Source organism: Onychostoma macrolepis, chromosome 24 (assembly GCF_012432095.1).
Source record: "Onychostoma macrolepis isolate SWU-2019 chromosome 24, ASM1243209v1, whole genome shotgun sequence".
NCBI lineage: Eukaryota > Metazoa > Chordata > Actinopteri > Cypriniformes > Cyprinidae > Onychostoma > Onychostoma macrolepis.
In genome coordinates, this window is record NC_081178.1 from 8,579,326 (window position 1) to 8,595,276 (window position 15,951).

Genomic DNA, 15,951 nt, shown 5'->3' on the forward strand with positions numbered 1-15,951 from the left:
GGTGTGCAAACAGAAGACAAACACAAGGGCCAGGGTTCCCATCGCTCTTGACCAATGCATTTGTTCCAGTTCTTCGTGATTACTAGACATAAATTATTACATTTGGAAAAAGCATATGAAAAAAAGCATGCAAAAAAGAAAAACTCTAGAGAATTATACAGAAAAAAAAGAGTCATAAATGGAAATGCAGAACAGAAATTTTCTTTCTTTTGATAACTTTTAGGAATTCATATCACAAATCTCACATTTAAAATTCCTTGACATTTCCAGGTTTTCCATTAAACCCTGACCGGTCACGAATCTTAAATTCTGCTGTATAAATTCTTTCAAAAAAAAAAAAAAAATCTCTCCAGATCTCCCATGACCTTGCTCAAGTTAAGCAATTGAAACCCTAACATCTTGCTTATGATTCCCACTTGAGTTAAACTTTGCAAAAAAACTAATGTATGTTTTCAACTCAGCGAGAGAATCAGAAATCAATGACCTCAAACTGTCAATAATGGAAAGCCCTCGCTCTCTCAAAGCTCAGCCGAGGTTCTGAAAACAGTAAAAGAACCGAGGGCAATGTGAACTGAATACCTTGTTAAGTCCAGTATATATAGCTCAGTATAATCCAATGCCAAAGGACTGAATGCAATTACAGAGTTTAGCTTCACTCACCATTACGATTCATTGGCCTCCACACCACACTAGAAACACGTCATTCGAGATCAGCATCAAAACGGTTTTTATTGCTTCCATGAGGGTCTTCCCACAAGCAGTCAACACATGCATTGGGAAGGGGGTGGTGGAAACCATGAATAAGAGGTGGCAGCACCAAGGTTTTGGCTTGCAGGCATAAACTTGGCCGACATAACACATCCTACGGGACCTTTCTGTCACAGTGCATTATGGGTTACAAATTGCAAAGCAGACGGAAATCTCATTCTGTGTTACAACATACTGGATCATATAGCATCCAACAGTCGAAAAATCCCTAGTAAATCAGCCTTTGAAATAGGAATGCGAGTGCCGGTCAATACTAAAATAAAAAGCTGTAACGATGCCAGTCTTTCTGCAATATTGCTTGGAGAAATTAAATTGGGTAGCTGCACATTGCCTTTGTCACATTGTTTTATGTTTTTTTATATGAGAAATGTACACACACACACATATGTGTGTATGTATGTATATGTATATATAGATAGATAGATATAAAATATTATTTATTTCAATAAAATTATTTCTATTTATCATTATATTTTTATATGTTTATTTATAATAAAATTACAGTTAACTGAAACTCAACTTATAACAATCTAAGGAAGACCAAAAGGGCGCACACATACACAAGATCAGCTCATGACTCATTCTGACCATTTCATGTCATTGAAAGGTTTATTTTCTGCTTTCTGTTGCTCGTCTCCTCAGATCCCCCTTTTCTTTTCATTTCCATTTCATTAGCTCCCTCATTCTCAGCCGTACAGCGCGTCTACTCTTGCTTTTCTCCCTTATGTCTGTCTCTTCAATTGTTCTCTCAAGTGTTTGCTTTCATCTCTACAGATCACGCTATGCAATCAGAGGGCTAAACAATTTTGTGTCCTTTTGATTTTGTGTAAATGCACACATGCACACATACAAAGGCATACACACACTGACAGATGCACAACAACATCTCATTTGCTCGATTCTGTCTATCTATATTTATGCTTCTTCGCTGATTAAATGAAACATGGTTTCTTTATCCTTCGTATGGATTTGTTGATGGTTAAACAACCCAGATTAGCACTGATTCATCCAAGTCTCTCAGTCTAGAAGTTGACAAATAACTGCTTTTTCATCATACAGAAGGCTGCATGCTTGAGGTCGGGATTTTTTAAAGAATAAGGTACGGTCTGAATCTATAAGATGATAGAACTTAGAGAAGAATAGTAAATTACTCTTACCGTCCACTCACAACAAAACAGGCCACTAGCAAGACCAGAAGCACTGCACCGCCTGCCACAGAGATGGCCAGTATGGTTTGCTGGTTGGGATCTCCAACCGCCAGCATATCTAATAGAAATAGAGAGAAACCAACATTAAAGCAGAGATCAGCTTCAATGGTTCCTGCAATTGTGAAAATTTACCACAGTTCTGGCATATCCAATATCCATAGTTTAGATTCATTATTTTAGGTTAAATTTCTATGAATCCAAAAAAAAAAAATAATTTATTTAAAAAAAAAAAATAAAAATAAAAATAATAATAATAATTAAATATATAAATATATATATATATATATATATATATATATATATTTTTTTTTTTTTTTTTTAATTTTTCTTTTTGTGAAAAAAAATATTAAAATTTAAAAGATATATATTAATTTATTTGTTCTTAAAATGTTTAAAAGTACAAATATTCTGTTTTAAAATTAATACATTTATATTTACTAACTGTGATAATTAAGAAAATAGTACCACATAGTAAACACTAATTAGAAACTGTTAAAAATGCTTTATTAATACCATGGCAACTATTCTGACATCATTAACAAGTGCTATATCAAAAACATGACTATAATCATGACTATAATCTTATCAAACAAACAAAGGGATGTACAATAAGCTGAATTTTTCCAGATAATGTTCCAATAAAAATATTTAAGAGAGCGTTTCTCTAATTATGCGCACAGAATGGTGGTGTGTACCATATGGTACACAAACTATGAGACAAACACAGCGGGGCATCTGCCTACTCTCAGCTGAAGCTGCTCACACTTCAGAGGAACACTGACAGAAAATCTACATGTTCAGACTTCAAACACAGCAGCAAGAGAGCAAACTGCAGCGCGTGAGGAGCCTTGTCTATCTCAAGGGACTAATTGAACGTGTTCATATATATGAATATTTCACAGCCTCTTTCGAGCGGTGGATCGGAAATTCAATCAGCGTCATGTGATGGAGAAATGCACGCTTGTGACACAGGTTACAGTTTGGCCGAAACGAATGTCCTCGAAGGCATTCAGCTGTGAACAAGAAATCAGGGGTTTGGTGGCACTTCAACACTCAGAAATTATAGAGGGATCTACTAAATCAAGGACACTGTATGGGTTTCTAATAATGTGCTTAAACTCCCTTTTAACTATGTTAAAATTGTAATGCATGCCTTATTACAAATTTCTGTAATTTTAGAGGCTTATTACTTTAACGAAACATCAGCAATATAATAAAAAGCAAATATTCAATACATAATTATAATTTAAAATAATTATAAATCACAATAAATAATTCTTACATGATGTGGCTCATTAGCCTAACCGTAAGCTAGCAATTTAGCACAATAGAGTTCAATTGAAGTGCCTTATTGAGAATACTTGAGAATAAAAATATTAAGCACACAAAATTTCATTCGAATGTTATTTTGTTAAGCAAATTCATTAAATAATATCATTTTGCTATTGGATATAGTCTCACACGTAAGTAATTTCAGCAGTGATATGGTGAACAAGTGTTTTGCGTAATGAAACTATATTGTGCAATTGGCACATATGGTATCGACGAATCAGCATCCAGGAGCAGAACCGTTCATTTTAAAGTGGCAATTTCAGGGTCAGATTTCATAGTCAGTTCTCTGAAACTAGAGGAGAACACTGTGGCCAATCGCCAAGAAGTAAAGAAGGTCTTCACTGCTGGAAGCAAGGGATTTTAAACAGGTAAAAAACGGTTTATGAAGGTGCATGAAGGATGGTTTTCCCCTCACCTTCATGGCTCGTCTCCAACTCAATTTCTCCCCTGTAGTTCCCATAGCCTCCATCTGTACGGGCTCGAATCCGGAAGATGTATGTGGTTCCCGGCTTGAGTCCATCCACCGTCATACTGTTGGATTTGGTCTTCAGCACAGTGTAGTTCTGATCATGCTGGTTCTATAGTAAGAAAGAATGGAATAATAAGTGAACAAGGCTGCTTTCAATGAAGACGGAGGTCTCGATCCCTCACAATGATACCTGAATCCCTTCTTGTCCTGCAAACCCCAGGAGTCTAGATGAACTTTGTCGAATCATCCATAATGCATCAACTCACATTCACAGAAAAAACGAAGAACAAGAGAACAAAGCATGCAGAATGGATTCAAATCAGTCAATTGCCAATTAACAATTAGCTCAGATGGAATTTAGTGCTCATTCAAGTGCCTCTTGCCAATGACTAACACAATGATTTTCACATAGATGGATTGAACTGAAAAGAAACAGCAGATTTCTGCATTTTTTAAGGGCCTAACAGCTTTTCGGCTTCCAGTAACTGGAATTTATCCAGATAAATGACATCAATCCTATTGACTTGGATCTGTCGCCTCATTGTCCAAATCTCATTGTCTAATCCTAAGGAGAATTTCGTACAGTGTGCTCATGTTAATATTTCACAGCTTATCGATATCCATTCGTCTTCCTTCATGTAAGCCCTTCACTAAAGTGGCACGTGGCAGCTCGCTTAGGGAAATCTAACGTTCCAGACAGGAACGCCACGCCCTGCGAAAGAGGGATGGCCATATTTCCTGTGGTGCTATTAAATCTAAGATGGGCCAAACAGGCGGCATCAAACGGATCACGGACACAGCGGCAGCCAAGCCTGTCCATCTGTGCGCTCCATCTAAAAGCCACATAGCCCATAATCACCTGAATAAATCAAAATAATTACCCATCACCCTGTTTTCATGCCATGCAGCCAAGTACAGTGGTACAGGAGGGTGTCACCGAGGGATCTAAACAACTGACTGCATGAAATCACTTACACTGTGTATAAAAATGTCACTGCAGAAAGCAGTTCACATTAGATATACATGTACCATATCAGTAATTGAATTATATTGGCGATATATTTAATTGTGCATGCTCATTTTATTAATTTTAATATTCCCCATTTAATATTTAATATTCCCCATTTAATATTGTATTGGAATTTTAATATATGTTTACTGGTTATATGAATGAGTATCTGCCAGTGAAAAAAAAAATAGGGAAAATCTGGAATACAAAAATTTCCAAATACAATTTTAATATGCATTTCATATATTTAATATTACAATAGAATTTTAATATGTATATATCAGTTACAGGCCATAAAAAATTGCCTTACTACATAGTATGTCACATTATTTACTATTCAGACCCAATTCCCAATAATATTGCACACTTTATATGACATTACATCCTCAATATGTCTCAAATGAAGACATCAGAAAAACTACTTGAAATCAGATTTGATCTTTTAGAATTAGAATCCTATTTTAATCGGATTTCAAACCACACATGGACAAGGTTTTAATCGGATTTCAAACATAATCGTATATGGATTTGTAAATATATCAGATTTCATGTGCATTTCTGTCTGTTCAGCCTAAAAAACGAAACGGGTTAGAAAATTAGATTTTTGCTGCCCGTCTGAACAAAGCCTCTGTAATTTGTTCAGGACAATAATGTCATTAAGTCTAAAATGTGACAACATCAAAGGTTTTTGGCAGACAGGAGATCCATGAATGTTAATTGGGACCGAATGAAGCATGTCTGTGTTAACATTACAGTCTCTCCCCAGGGTACGATAAAAGTGAGCTGCCATATGTCCAATCAGTGCAAGAAGGACTCACATAGGGCCAAAAGGTCATGAAGATCAGCGTATGACGAAGAAAAGACCAAAGTGTCTAACCTTTTCATAATAGGTGACTTCATATTCCACCACGGTCCCGTCAGAAGGTTCTGGACCCTGCCATGCCAGCGTTACACTGTCGGTGCCCTTCCTTTCCTTTAAGATGACGCTCACTGAAAAAGAAAGAGAGAGAGATGAATTGAGATTGATTTCCATGTAAAAGAGGAGGATTAATTACACTTCTAATTAAAGAGTATGAGAGGGCTGGCGGAGCGCGTCTTGTCTTTTTCGGGAGTGATAAATTATTCTGCGTGTGTAGTGAGTCATTTTCACCCGTACTACATTGCTGGCACACAGCCAGAGCACCTCAGCCCTTCTATTCGTACAACAGCAGCGTTCGCTAGCTGCCCTGAGCGGAAAGAGAGAGAGACAGAGGTGCTAATGATGGTGTCAGATTGTGAGTACAAACGAGGGCCTCCCGTTTTGGGCCCCGGCAGCTAGTGATGAATGAAGGAGCTGACTTTTCGATCTTTAATGAGCTGTGCGAGTCTTAACTCTGCGTACTCTGATCTGCTGCGTGGCGCTGACACAGTGACACCGCTAACTGCCGTACGCACACAAACACTCTTAAAGTGATAAACAAACAGCTACGCTGATATCTCAGCATGTGTTCGGTTCACAGATAAAGAACAGACATGCTTCAGTTCAGAGTAATGAAAAGAAAAGTGTCTCAAAATATCACAGGAAAAGATGTAGGAGGTGAGTTAAACAGTTAAAACCAGGACAATAATGCATTTATATATAGCCAGAGTAGCAGGGGCCAGCAGATAAGTGCTGTGCAGGTAAAACCTCACTCTCTGATTGCTCTAGTGACTGACGCTAAAAGCCGTGGCCTTCAGCCTCCTTGTTAGAGCGCCCACCTCCCACACCGGAGACCGCAACACCAACATAATCTGACCATTAAGTGAACACCCCAATCTAAATATAAATATGGTTAGTAGTGCTGTCAAACGATTAATCATGATTAATCGTATCCAAAATAAAAGTTTTTGTTTACATAATATATGTGTGTGTGCTGTGTATATTTATTATGTATATATAAATACACACACATACAGTATATATTTGGAAAATATTTACATGTATTTGTATGTATATATTTATTTATATTCATATAATTTATATTATAGGCCTATATAAATATATTTAATATAAAAACAACATTTTTCTTAAATATACACATGCATGTGTGTGTATTTATATAGAGGCCTACATAATAAATATACACAGTACACACATATATAGTATGTAAACTAAAACTTTTATTTTGGATGCGATTAATCGCGATTAATCTTTTGACTGCACTAATGGTTAGTAATAATAATAATAATAATAATAATAATAATAATTTGATAAAACTTGAACATTTTGTTGCCTTTTGCTGGGGTTATTTTCATATTTTTGAAAGAAGTCTCTTCAAGGCAGCATTTATTTGATCAAAACAGTATTATTGTGAAATATTACTTAAAATGAACACAATAGTTTTCTATTTTAAAATATTTTAAAATGTAATTTATTCCTGTGATGACAAAGCCGAATTTTTAGCAGCCATTACTCCAGTCTTCAATGTCACATGATCCATCAGAAATCATTCTAATATGCTAATTTGGTGCTCAACATTTCTTTTTATTATCATTGTGAAAAACAGCTGTGCTGCTTAATATTTTTGTGGAAAATGCATTTTCAGCATTGTTTAATGAAAAGACAGTTCAAAAGAACAGCATTTATTTAACAGATTTTTTTTTTTTTATTATGCGTGTCTTTACTGTAATTTTTGAACAACTTAATGAATACTTGTTGAATAAAATAATTTATAAAAATAAAAACATCAAACTGATCCCAAAATCTAAAACATTAATGTAAATAGTGCAAATTTCACATTTTATTAAATTAATCCTCTCCATTTCGATTTCATGTTGTCTTTAACAAAGAAGATCAATGCAAGTACTTCCTCTATCATCTTACTTGCATTATACATTCATATATGTAGCAATAAAACGCTTTGCATTCAGTTCTTATGAAGTAATCAATCTGTCAGGTTTATTTGATGTATTTGTCACTTTGTGTCTCCTCAGAATTTGCATATATAAATATTCTGTTTGCGATCTCTCGCACACCTGCCAATGAAAGATGTGCGCCAAAACATCAGTCAATATCCGAATCATGCAAAACATGCAAAAACAAGCACTACATCTCCTCTCGACACATTGCGGATTGTCTCTTGAATATTTCAAGCGGTGTGGACCAGAGGCCAAGCACTCGAAATATAAGCCAATCAGAGTTACGAATACCTCAATCAATCCACGCCCACTAGTGGCGTTTCCACGGTTACAGGCATGTCAGCTCTCATAAGAGCAAAGGGCTGTTGATCCGGGCATCCTGGGTAACTCTCCTCTCAGGCTTCTCATTACGCTGCCTCTCGCTCCTGCCTGTCTCGCTCTCGCTCTTGTACTCTGAGGGGCTGAATCATACTTAACCACAGGATCAGGAGAGCTCGTCCCTCCTCTCGACCAATGACAGTCTTCGAGGCACTTACAGAGTGCGGGTTTAAAGGTCAGGCGAGATATAAGAGGACCCACTGAAGCACAGCGCTCCCGTGTAAAATTCAAAAGCATGAAGCAGGAGACAGAAATTGTGACTAAAGCTTCAGAGACTTAAGAGCACAAGCAGAAAAATGTGTAACTGAGGATGTTTAAAGCTTTCATAGGATAACAAATACTACATATCCCTGACCCTCCTGTCAGCCAGTTATAAAATATACCTGCGTCACCTATCATGCCTCTTTTTTTTTTTTTTTTTTTGTATGAATGAAATGAAAATGCCCAAAAAAAGGAAAAAAATATTGTATGTCCTTGTAAAATGTTTAACATTTAGAACAAAGGGTTTCAGACTTTTGATGCCAAGGTCTTTCATATATAACCATCACCTTAAGATACTCCTTATAGGAAATGAAGACAGATTTATATTTTCATGTATAAAGGGCTCATTTATACTGTATATGAAAATATTAAATGTGATATTGCCAAATAAATAATTATATTTCTGATTACATTTGCATTTAATGACTTATTAAAATATTACTTTATATATTTATAAACTATGACATTAATATTTTATATCGTATAGTTTATTATATATTATATTGTTGATATTATATAGCAATTTCAAATTTAATATAATATATTTAAAGAAGTATTAAATAAATAAATAAATGTATGCATGTATTAGTTTAATGTATTTATTCATACAAGATTAGTTTCAAGATTTGGCTTTTATTTTTAATCTTAAAACTCAGTGGTCCACATGATAAAATAATTGCAATAATTTCTAAATAAATAAATTAAAGAAAAACTGAAAGTGTCTGCTAATTGCATGAAATGTAATAAAAATAAATAAATGTTAGTTGAAGAATTTATTTATTTATATTTATACATACAAGCAAAAAAAGAGCTTTGGTTAATATTTCTTAATTTCTTGAAACTTAATAGTCAACAACAGAATAAAATTAATCTGCAATTAACCTGATTACTAAAAATAATCATCATAAATTAGCCTTCAGACACTAGCTTTGAAAATCAGAGGCTACTAATAAGCAGAAAAATCGTTTAATGGAGAAACACAGAAAGTAGATGTGTGACATCTCACCTGTCTGACTGGTGGTGACGTTGACGGACACTAGTTGACGTGGACTAGGGCTGAGATCTGACACTCCGTTCAGGGCTTCAATGTTGAAGGTGTAATTGGTGTGAGGCTGTAGTTCTGTGACCAGAACTCTGGGGTGCGTCAAGCCAAACTGCCTGGGGTTGAAATGCGGACCGCTGCCACAGGGAACGCACTTCTCACTGTCTCCTGCAGCCCCTGCTTCTCCAGAGCACTTCCTGCAGTGGACACTGTAGGTGACATCTCCACGTCCACCATTTTCACGAGGAGGACTCCATTCTAGAGTGACTGCAGTCTCGTTCACCATGGAAATAGGATTGCCGGGTGCCGAAGGTGGTCCTGATGAATGTACACACAAGTAAAGCACATCAGTTGTGCACTTAACCAAATAAAATCATCAAAACACAATAATGAACTGGATGTTTCAATGCTTTATTTTTATAAATATTTAGGAAGCCACAAGGCCCTTAGCTTACTTGTGCATGCCATAGAGCGAGGGTCCGATTCGGCCCTGTAGAAGCCTCTCTCACACACACACTCAGAGGCCTTGTCCTGGTGGGAGTAGCTGTGTGGGGGGCACTTCACGCAGTATGCATCCATAGCAGAGGCCTTGTAAAAACCTGACCGACATGCTATCGAAGAAGAAGGGGAAAAAATTAGATTGTATTCATATTCAGAAATATTACTACTATAATAAATTATAAATAATATATAAAAGTATAGATAATAAATATGAAATATTAAAAGACAGATAGATGTACACATGTACCAACTTCATTCTGTTCAAAAGTTTTCACCCCCTGGCTCTTAATGCATGGTTTTTCCTTCTGGAGCATCAATGAGCGTTTGAACCTTCTGTAATAGTTGCATATGAGCCCCTCAGTTGTCCTCAGTGTGAAAAGATGGATCTCAAAATCATACAGTCATTGTTGGAAAGGGTTCAATTCTCAAAACTACACAAAAATGCTGGAAAACCAAAGAATTTGTGGGACCTGAAGGATTTTTCTGAAGAACAGCATGCAGGCAGTTTAACTGTTCAGGACAAACAAGGGACTCATGAACAACTATCACTAAACAAAAAAACCCAACAAAACACAGTTGCAGATCATTCAGGTAACAACAGAATATTAAGAATCAAGGGGTTGTAAACTTTTCAACGGGGTCATTTTTATAAATGCAACCATTATTTTCTCTTGTGGACTATTATGTATTATGTGAAATATTTTATTCGGGTCAGTACTAAATAAACAATAACATGCATTTGGTATGATCCCTCTTATTTTGGTGTGTAGTGTAGGTTTACGTGTAAGTTATTAGTTATTTCTTTTCATCTATAAATGGGAAAAAAATAAAGAAGCAATGTGAAGAGAGGAGTTTTGTGATGTTATCTGAGGGAGGTTTCCTCTCAGCTCTCGTCACCTTCTCCAGCGAGGCATAACTAACATCCCGCTGCAGCATTAGCCTGACTGGAGGCACGTGGCGGCCGTGTTTTCTGTGTGTGTGTGTGTGTGGGGGCCTGGGTTAAGTTGGAGCAGAGTGAGTGTGATCGGTCGGTGTGTGTGTGTGTGTGTGTGTGTATGCATTAGAGCACTTTCCCTCAGGGACGCTGTGCCAGACTCCCATGTTGCCCCTGAACTAAAAGCAAACCCTATATTTCTGCAAACACATCCCAAACATGTCAGTTCTTATCAGCCACAGCACAATGCCTCCAACATATTTCCCTTTTCAGCAGAGGCTTTTCAAAGCGACTAATACTGAACTTTAGACCGTGCTAATGGAGTGTAGAGTGACGGCAGCTTTGAGAAGCAGTTAGAGGTGAATTCAGTTTTGAGAGGTGTTGCTTGTAAATTTAACAACGTTAAGTGACTCAACCTACAGAGTAATTAATAACTCAAACACAGATGCTGTCTTGGACTCCAAGACAACTTCATTAGAGAAGTTAATATTCACAGACTGCATGCTATACTTTTTTTTTATCCACCATACCATTTCTTTTTTTTTAAATAAATTACGCAAAAAGGATTCCATCACAGCCATGGTCTCTCTCTCTCTCTCTCTCTCTCTCTCATATATATACAGTATATATACATTGGGGCAAAAAAGTATTTAGTTAAAAAGATGAGAGAGGCCTGTAATTTTCATCATAGGTATACCTCAACTATGACAAAATGAGAAAAAAAAATCCAGAAAATCACATTGTAGGATTTTTAAAGAATTAATTGGTAAATTCCTCGGTAAAATAAGTATTTGGTCACCTACAAACAAGCAAGATTTCTGGCTCTCACAGACCTGTAACTTCTTCTTTAAGAGGCTTCTCTGTCCTCCACTCGTTACCTGTATTAATGGCATCTGTTTGAACTTGTTATCAGTATAAAAGACACCTGTCCACAACCTCAAACAGTCCAACTCCAAACTCCACCATGGCCAAGACCAAAGAGCTGTCAAAGGACACCAGAAACAAAATTGTAGACCTGCACCAGGCTGGGAAGACTGAATCTGCAATAGGTAAGCAGCTTGGTGTGAAGAAATCAACTGTGGGAGCAATTATTAGAAAATGTCTCTAATCTCCCTTGATCTGGGGCTCCACGCAAGATCTCACTCCAAAAATCCCAGAACCACACGGGGGACCTAGTGAATGACCTGCGGAGAGCTGGGACCAAAGTAACAAAGGCTACCATCAGTAACACACTGCGCCGCCAGGGACTCAAATCCTGCAGTGCCAGACGTGTCCCCCTGCTTAAGCCAGTACATGTCCGGCCCATCTGAAGTTTGCTAGAGAGCATTTGGATGATCCAGAAGAGGATTGGGAGAATGTCATATGGTCAGATGAAACCAAAATAGAACTTTTTGGTAAAAACTCAACTTGTCGTGTTTGGAGGAGAAAGAATACTGAGTTGCATCCAAAGAACACCATACCTACTGTGAAGCATGGGGGTGGAAACATCATGCTTTGGGGCTGTTTTTCTGCAAAGGGACCAGGACGACTGATTCGTGTAAACGAAAGAATGAATGGGGCCATGTATCGTGAGATTTTGAGTGAAAACTTCCTTCCATCAGCAAGGGCATTGAAGATGAAACGTGGCTGGGTCTTTCAGCATGACAATGATCCCAAACACACCGCCTGGCAACGAAGGAGTGGCTTCAGAAGAAGCATTTCAAGGTCCTGGAGTGGCCTAGCCAGTCTCCAGATCTCAACCCCATCGAAAATCTTTGGAGGGAGTTGAAAGTCCGTGTTCAACAAGTGTTTATTATGATAACAGGTAGTACATTGTGCAATAATGAATCAAAATTAATTACTTAAAAATAAAATTAAAACACTGTACATTCCGAGTATTTCTCCAACAGTAACATCCTGCTAAGAAAAAAAACAAAAAGAAGCCCAATAGAAACCATCACAGAAATTCTAATGGTTTCCATTAAAATACCATTATAAACCATTAGCTTTTTCCAGTAAAACCATTACAAAATTCCTTTTAGTAGTGTGTTTTGGGCATTTTTCCAATAGGATTTAACATCCCACCAATAGAATCCATCACATACCAGTAGACACCATTATAGTTTCCATTAAAAAATATAATTCCCATTATAACCATTAAAACCATTACATTTTCTATTGTGTTTTGGGCAGGGTTCTATTGGTTTTTTCAGCAGGGATAAGCAGCCGTGAGCAGATTCTCAGTTAAAATAATCTATTTAACAGATGATACCCTACCATATGTGTAATCTTCCATTTTAACGTGAAACATTATGTAGCCTAAGCGTTGTCAGTGTCGCGACAGTCATGAGATAACTGATGAGAATCTGCCCGAAGGCTGCTCACGTTACTACTGGAGAAATACTCGGACTGTTTTAATTTTAATGTTATTGTTTTTATTATTGCGCAGTGTTTACTATGGTTCTTCTCCAATCTTATCTACATAATGCTATTCAATAACTGTGCTCAAACCCAGAGGATATGTCACGTTTAAGATGATAAAACCAGTTATGTTTTAATAACTCTGGGATGAAAAATATGAATATATTTGAACAACTCCAATTTGATCTAATACATGATGATTGTAGCCTATTGGAAAGTAAAGTAAGTGCACGAAAGCAATATTACTGTTTAATTTCGTGGTGGTGGTTAATGTTTTATAAGATGTATAAACATGTCAGATTTTATTGTTCTTTAATGTGATATGTTTGTATGGTATTTTTGCATCTTTTAAGTAAAAAGCTCGTCTGTCTCTGAAGTATTGTGCATACATACACCTATGCACTCCCATTTAAATCATGAAATATGCGTCGGAAAATCATGAGAACATTTTCCTTGTTTCGTCATACCCGATTAATGATTGAAAACTGTGGTTAACATGTTTTAATAAAACATCTATGATGAATTGTTCATTAATAAATCACAACAACCCCGTGCTACAGGCATTGCCATTCATACAGGCTACAGCGGAAGTTATTTTAATCAAAGCTTCTGGTTTTCGAACGCGGACTTTGAAAAAGGCCTATACAGGGGTCACAAAATCCCATTAATAATCAATAGGAGTAGAAAAATAATTACATTGCACACTTTAGAATTTACACTCACTTTCTTGACCTCAATCCATTAACTGACGCTCTGATTTACCACATTACCATTAATTAATGGCCGGAGATGTTTCGTAATCAATAAGACAGCTGTCCCTCTTAATTAATCAACAACTTTAAGTTACCCACCAACCAATCAACAGCGGTTTATTGCCAATATGAAGCGTGAAAAGGTCAAATGAGTCAAAACATGAGCAGATGTGTCTTATAACGGGAGATAAAATCATGTAAAATGCCATATTCTTACTGACCAGTCCAGTTTATTTTTGGACTCTATTTTTGGGCCTAAAATTGATTTCAGGTAGGCTTTCTTCAACGCGAATGACAAAGATTTCTCCATCTATCTCAATCTAAAGCCACTGACACAGCCACACACACACACACACACACACGGTGACATACACACACATATAGAGTGAGAAAACATGAAACCGATAATGCTTTAGTAAAGATAAGACCCTCTCAGCGGGAGATCTTTCGGGGAGATTAAAGGAACAAGAATTTGCTCTAAATGCTTTTACTTCAATCTGCCGAGAGGCAATCGGGACCAGCAGAATTAATACTGCTCTTAACAGGAAAAACGCCTATTTTTTCCATTCTTCCACATTGTGAAATTACTAAATCTATCCTTTCTCAGTGTCACGCTGACTGTATTTTGTTATCTAGCCATGCTCTCCTTATATTTACGGAAATGTCATAATCCACATGACCACAAATATACAAAAAGCCATTGTTTTTTTTTTTTTAATGCCAGAGCTCAGTGTGCTACATAGTTCCTGCTGTACAAAAGGAGTATATACACAGATGTGGAAATACACAAAAAAGCCCTTTTCCCAAATGCCTACACTGCTGTACTAACTAAAGCTTTATGCTAACGGGCTTACTGAATTCTGGCACAAATCCGAGAGTATTCACTGACCTAAATAATTCTGAGTTAAAACATAGTTTTCAGGGTTATGAGGTGAAGTTCTGCTGCATGGGGTGTAAAAACACTGCTGTATACTAAGCTAAGACCTGAAGAACGTGCGATTGTTTCTCCATCACCTCTGGTGGTCAGTGTGAGGTAAGAGGTGTAATGTCTCTGTGGTGGTTTGGAACGAGGCCTGAAATGAAACAGCATGTGTGTATTATGGTTTTGCACCCTCTCTGTGTTCAGTGCCAAACCAGAAAGCCCTTGGAAAGCCCAGCCTTTTGTGGAACCCAACCAGTCTAGTGTGTCAAAGCCAGAGCAATAGCAACAAGGCAGATTTCCACTACGCCTGCTAACCGCAAATGAAAGTATGTTAAAGGATATGGAAAGCTGTGAAGGACAGATCCAGGAGAAGCAATTTGCCCCTAAGTAGAGAGCAGAAAAGCTCTAGATTAATTGGTCTATCCGAGATCATCAGAGCTTGAAAACATCCTCCAGCAAGGTGAGTCCACCATAATGAAATCTTAATTTAGTCAAACAAATTGAGTGAACATGATGGTTTATGCTGGTATAGCCATGCTATTAATCAATTACACTCATTTTCTATGAATTTATTCAAAACATTAAAAATGCGATTCATGACCAGAATACATCTCTTTTATGATGAACATGTCTCTAATATATATATATATATAAAAACATTAAAAAACACTTCTTCACTTTTATTAATATTTGAAAAACTTTTATCCACCAAAATCAAAAAGTTATGAATTTTATATTGCGCAACAAAATATCAACACAAATTATTGACGGGAGAGGAAAATAATCGATGTAAAACAGAACATACTGAGATTGTACCTTTGCTCATGAGCAGAAGACAGAAAAGTGGAACATCTCAGAGAGATTTCAGATGGCTTCCTTATCAAATATTTACATTGGTGTGATTGGTGTCCCCTTGGCTCAAGATAATCAATAGCTTTTATATATGATACCTTCAGACAAAGAGACAGAAAGAGCAGCACCATCATGGGAATTAAGTAAGAGAAAGCAAGCAAGAGAAAAATGAACAGTGGAGCGCTTGTATTTTTTTTCTTCCTGTGAGGAGGAGGATGAGAGACATGTTTGGAGAGTGTGTTTAAT

General features: G+C 36.8%; 1 protein-coding gene across 2 annotated transcripts in view; it reads right to left on the reverse strand.

Annotated features, from left to right (window-relative positions):
• The window catches only part of ek1 (eph-like kinase 1), a 79,230-nt gene that overhangs the window by 28,988 nt on the left and 34,291 nt on the right, over positions 1-15,951 (reverse strand). For both annotated transcript variants that reach the window (XM_058765955.1, XM_058765953.1), the window contains exons 4-8: positions 9,800-9,955; positions 9,309-9,662; positions 5,664-5,776; positions 3,724-3,886; positions 1,926-2,034 (exon numbers count right to left, since the gene is read on the reverse strand). In XM_058765955.1, the coding sequence (XP_058621938.1) occupies positions 1,926-2,034; positions 3,724-3,886; positions 5,664-5,776; positions 9,309-9,662; positions 9,800-9,955 (895 nt within the window). The remainder of the gene's footprint in view (positions 1-1,925; positions 2,035-3,723; positions 3,887-5,663; positions 5,777-9,308; positions 9,663-9,799; positions 9,956-15,951) is intronic.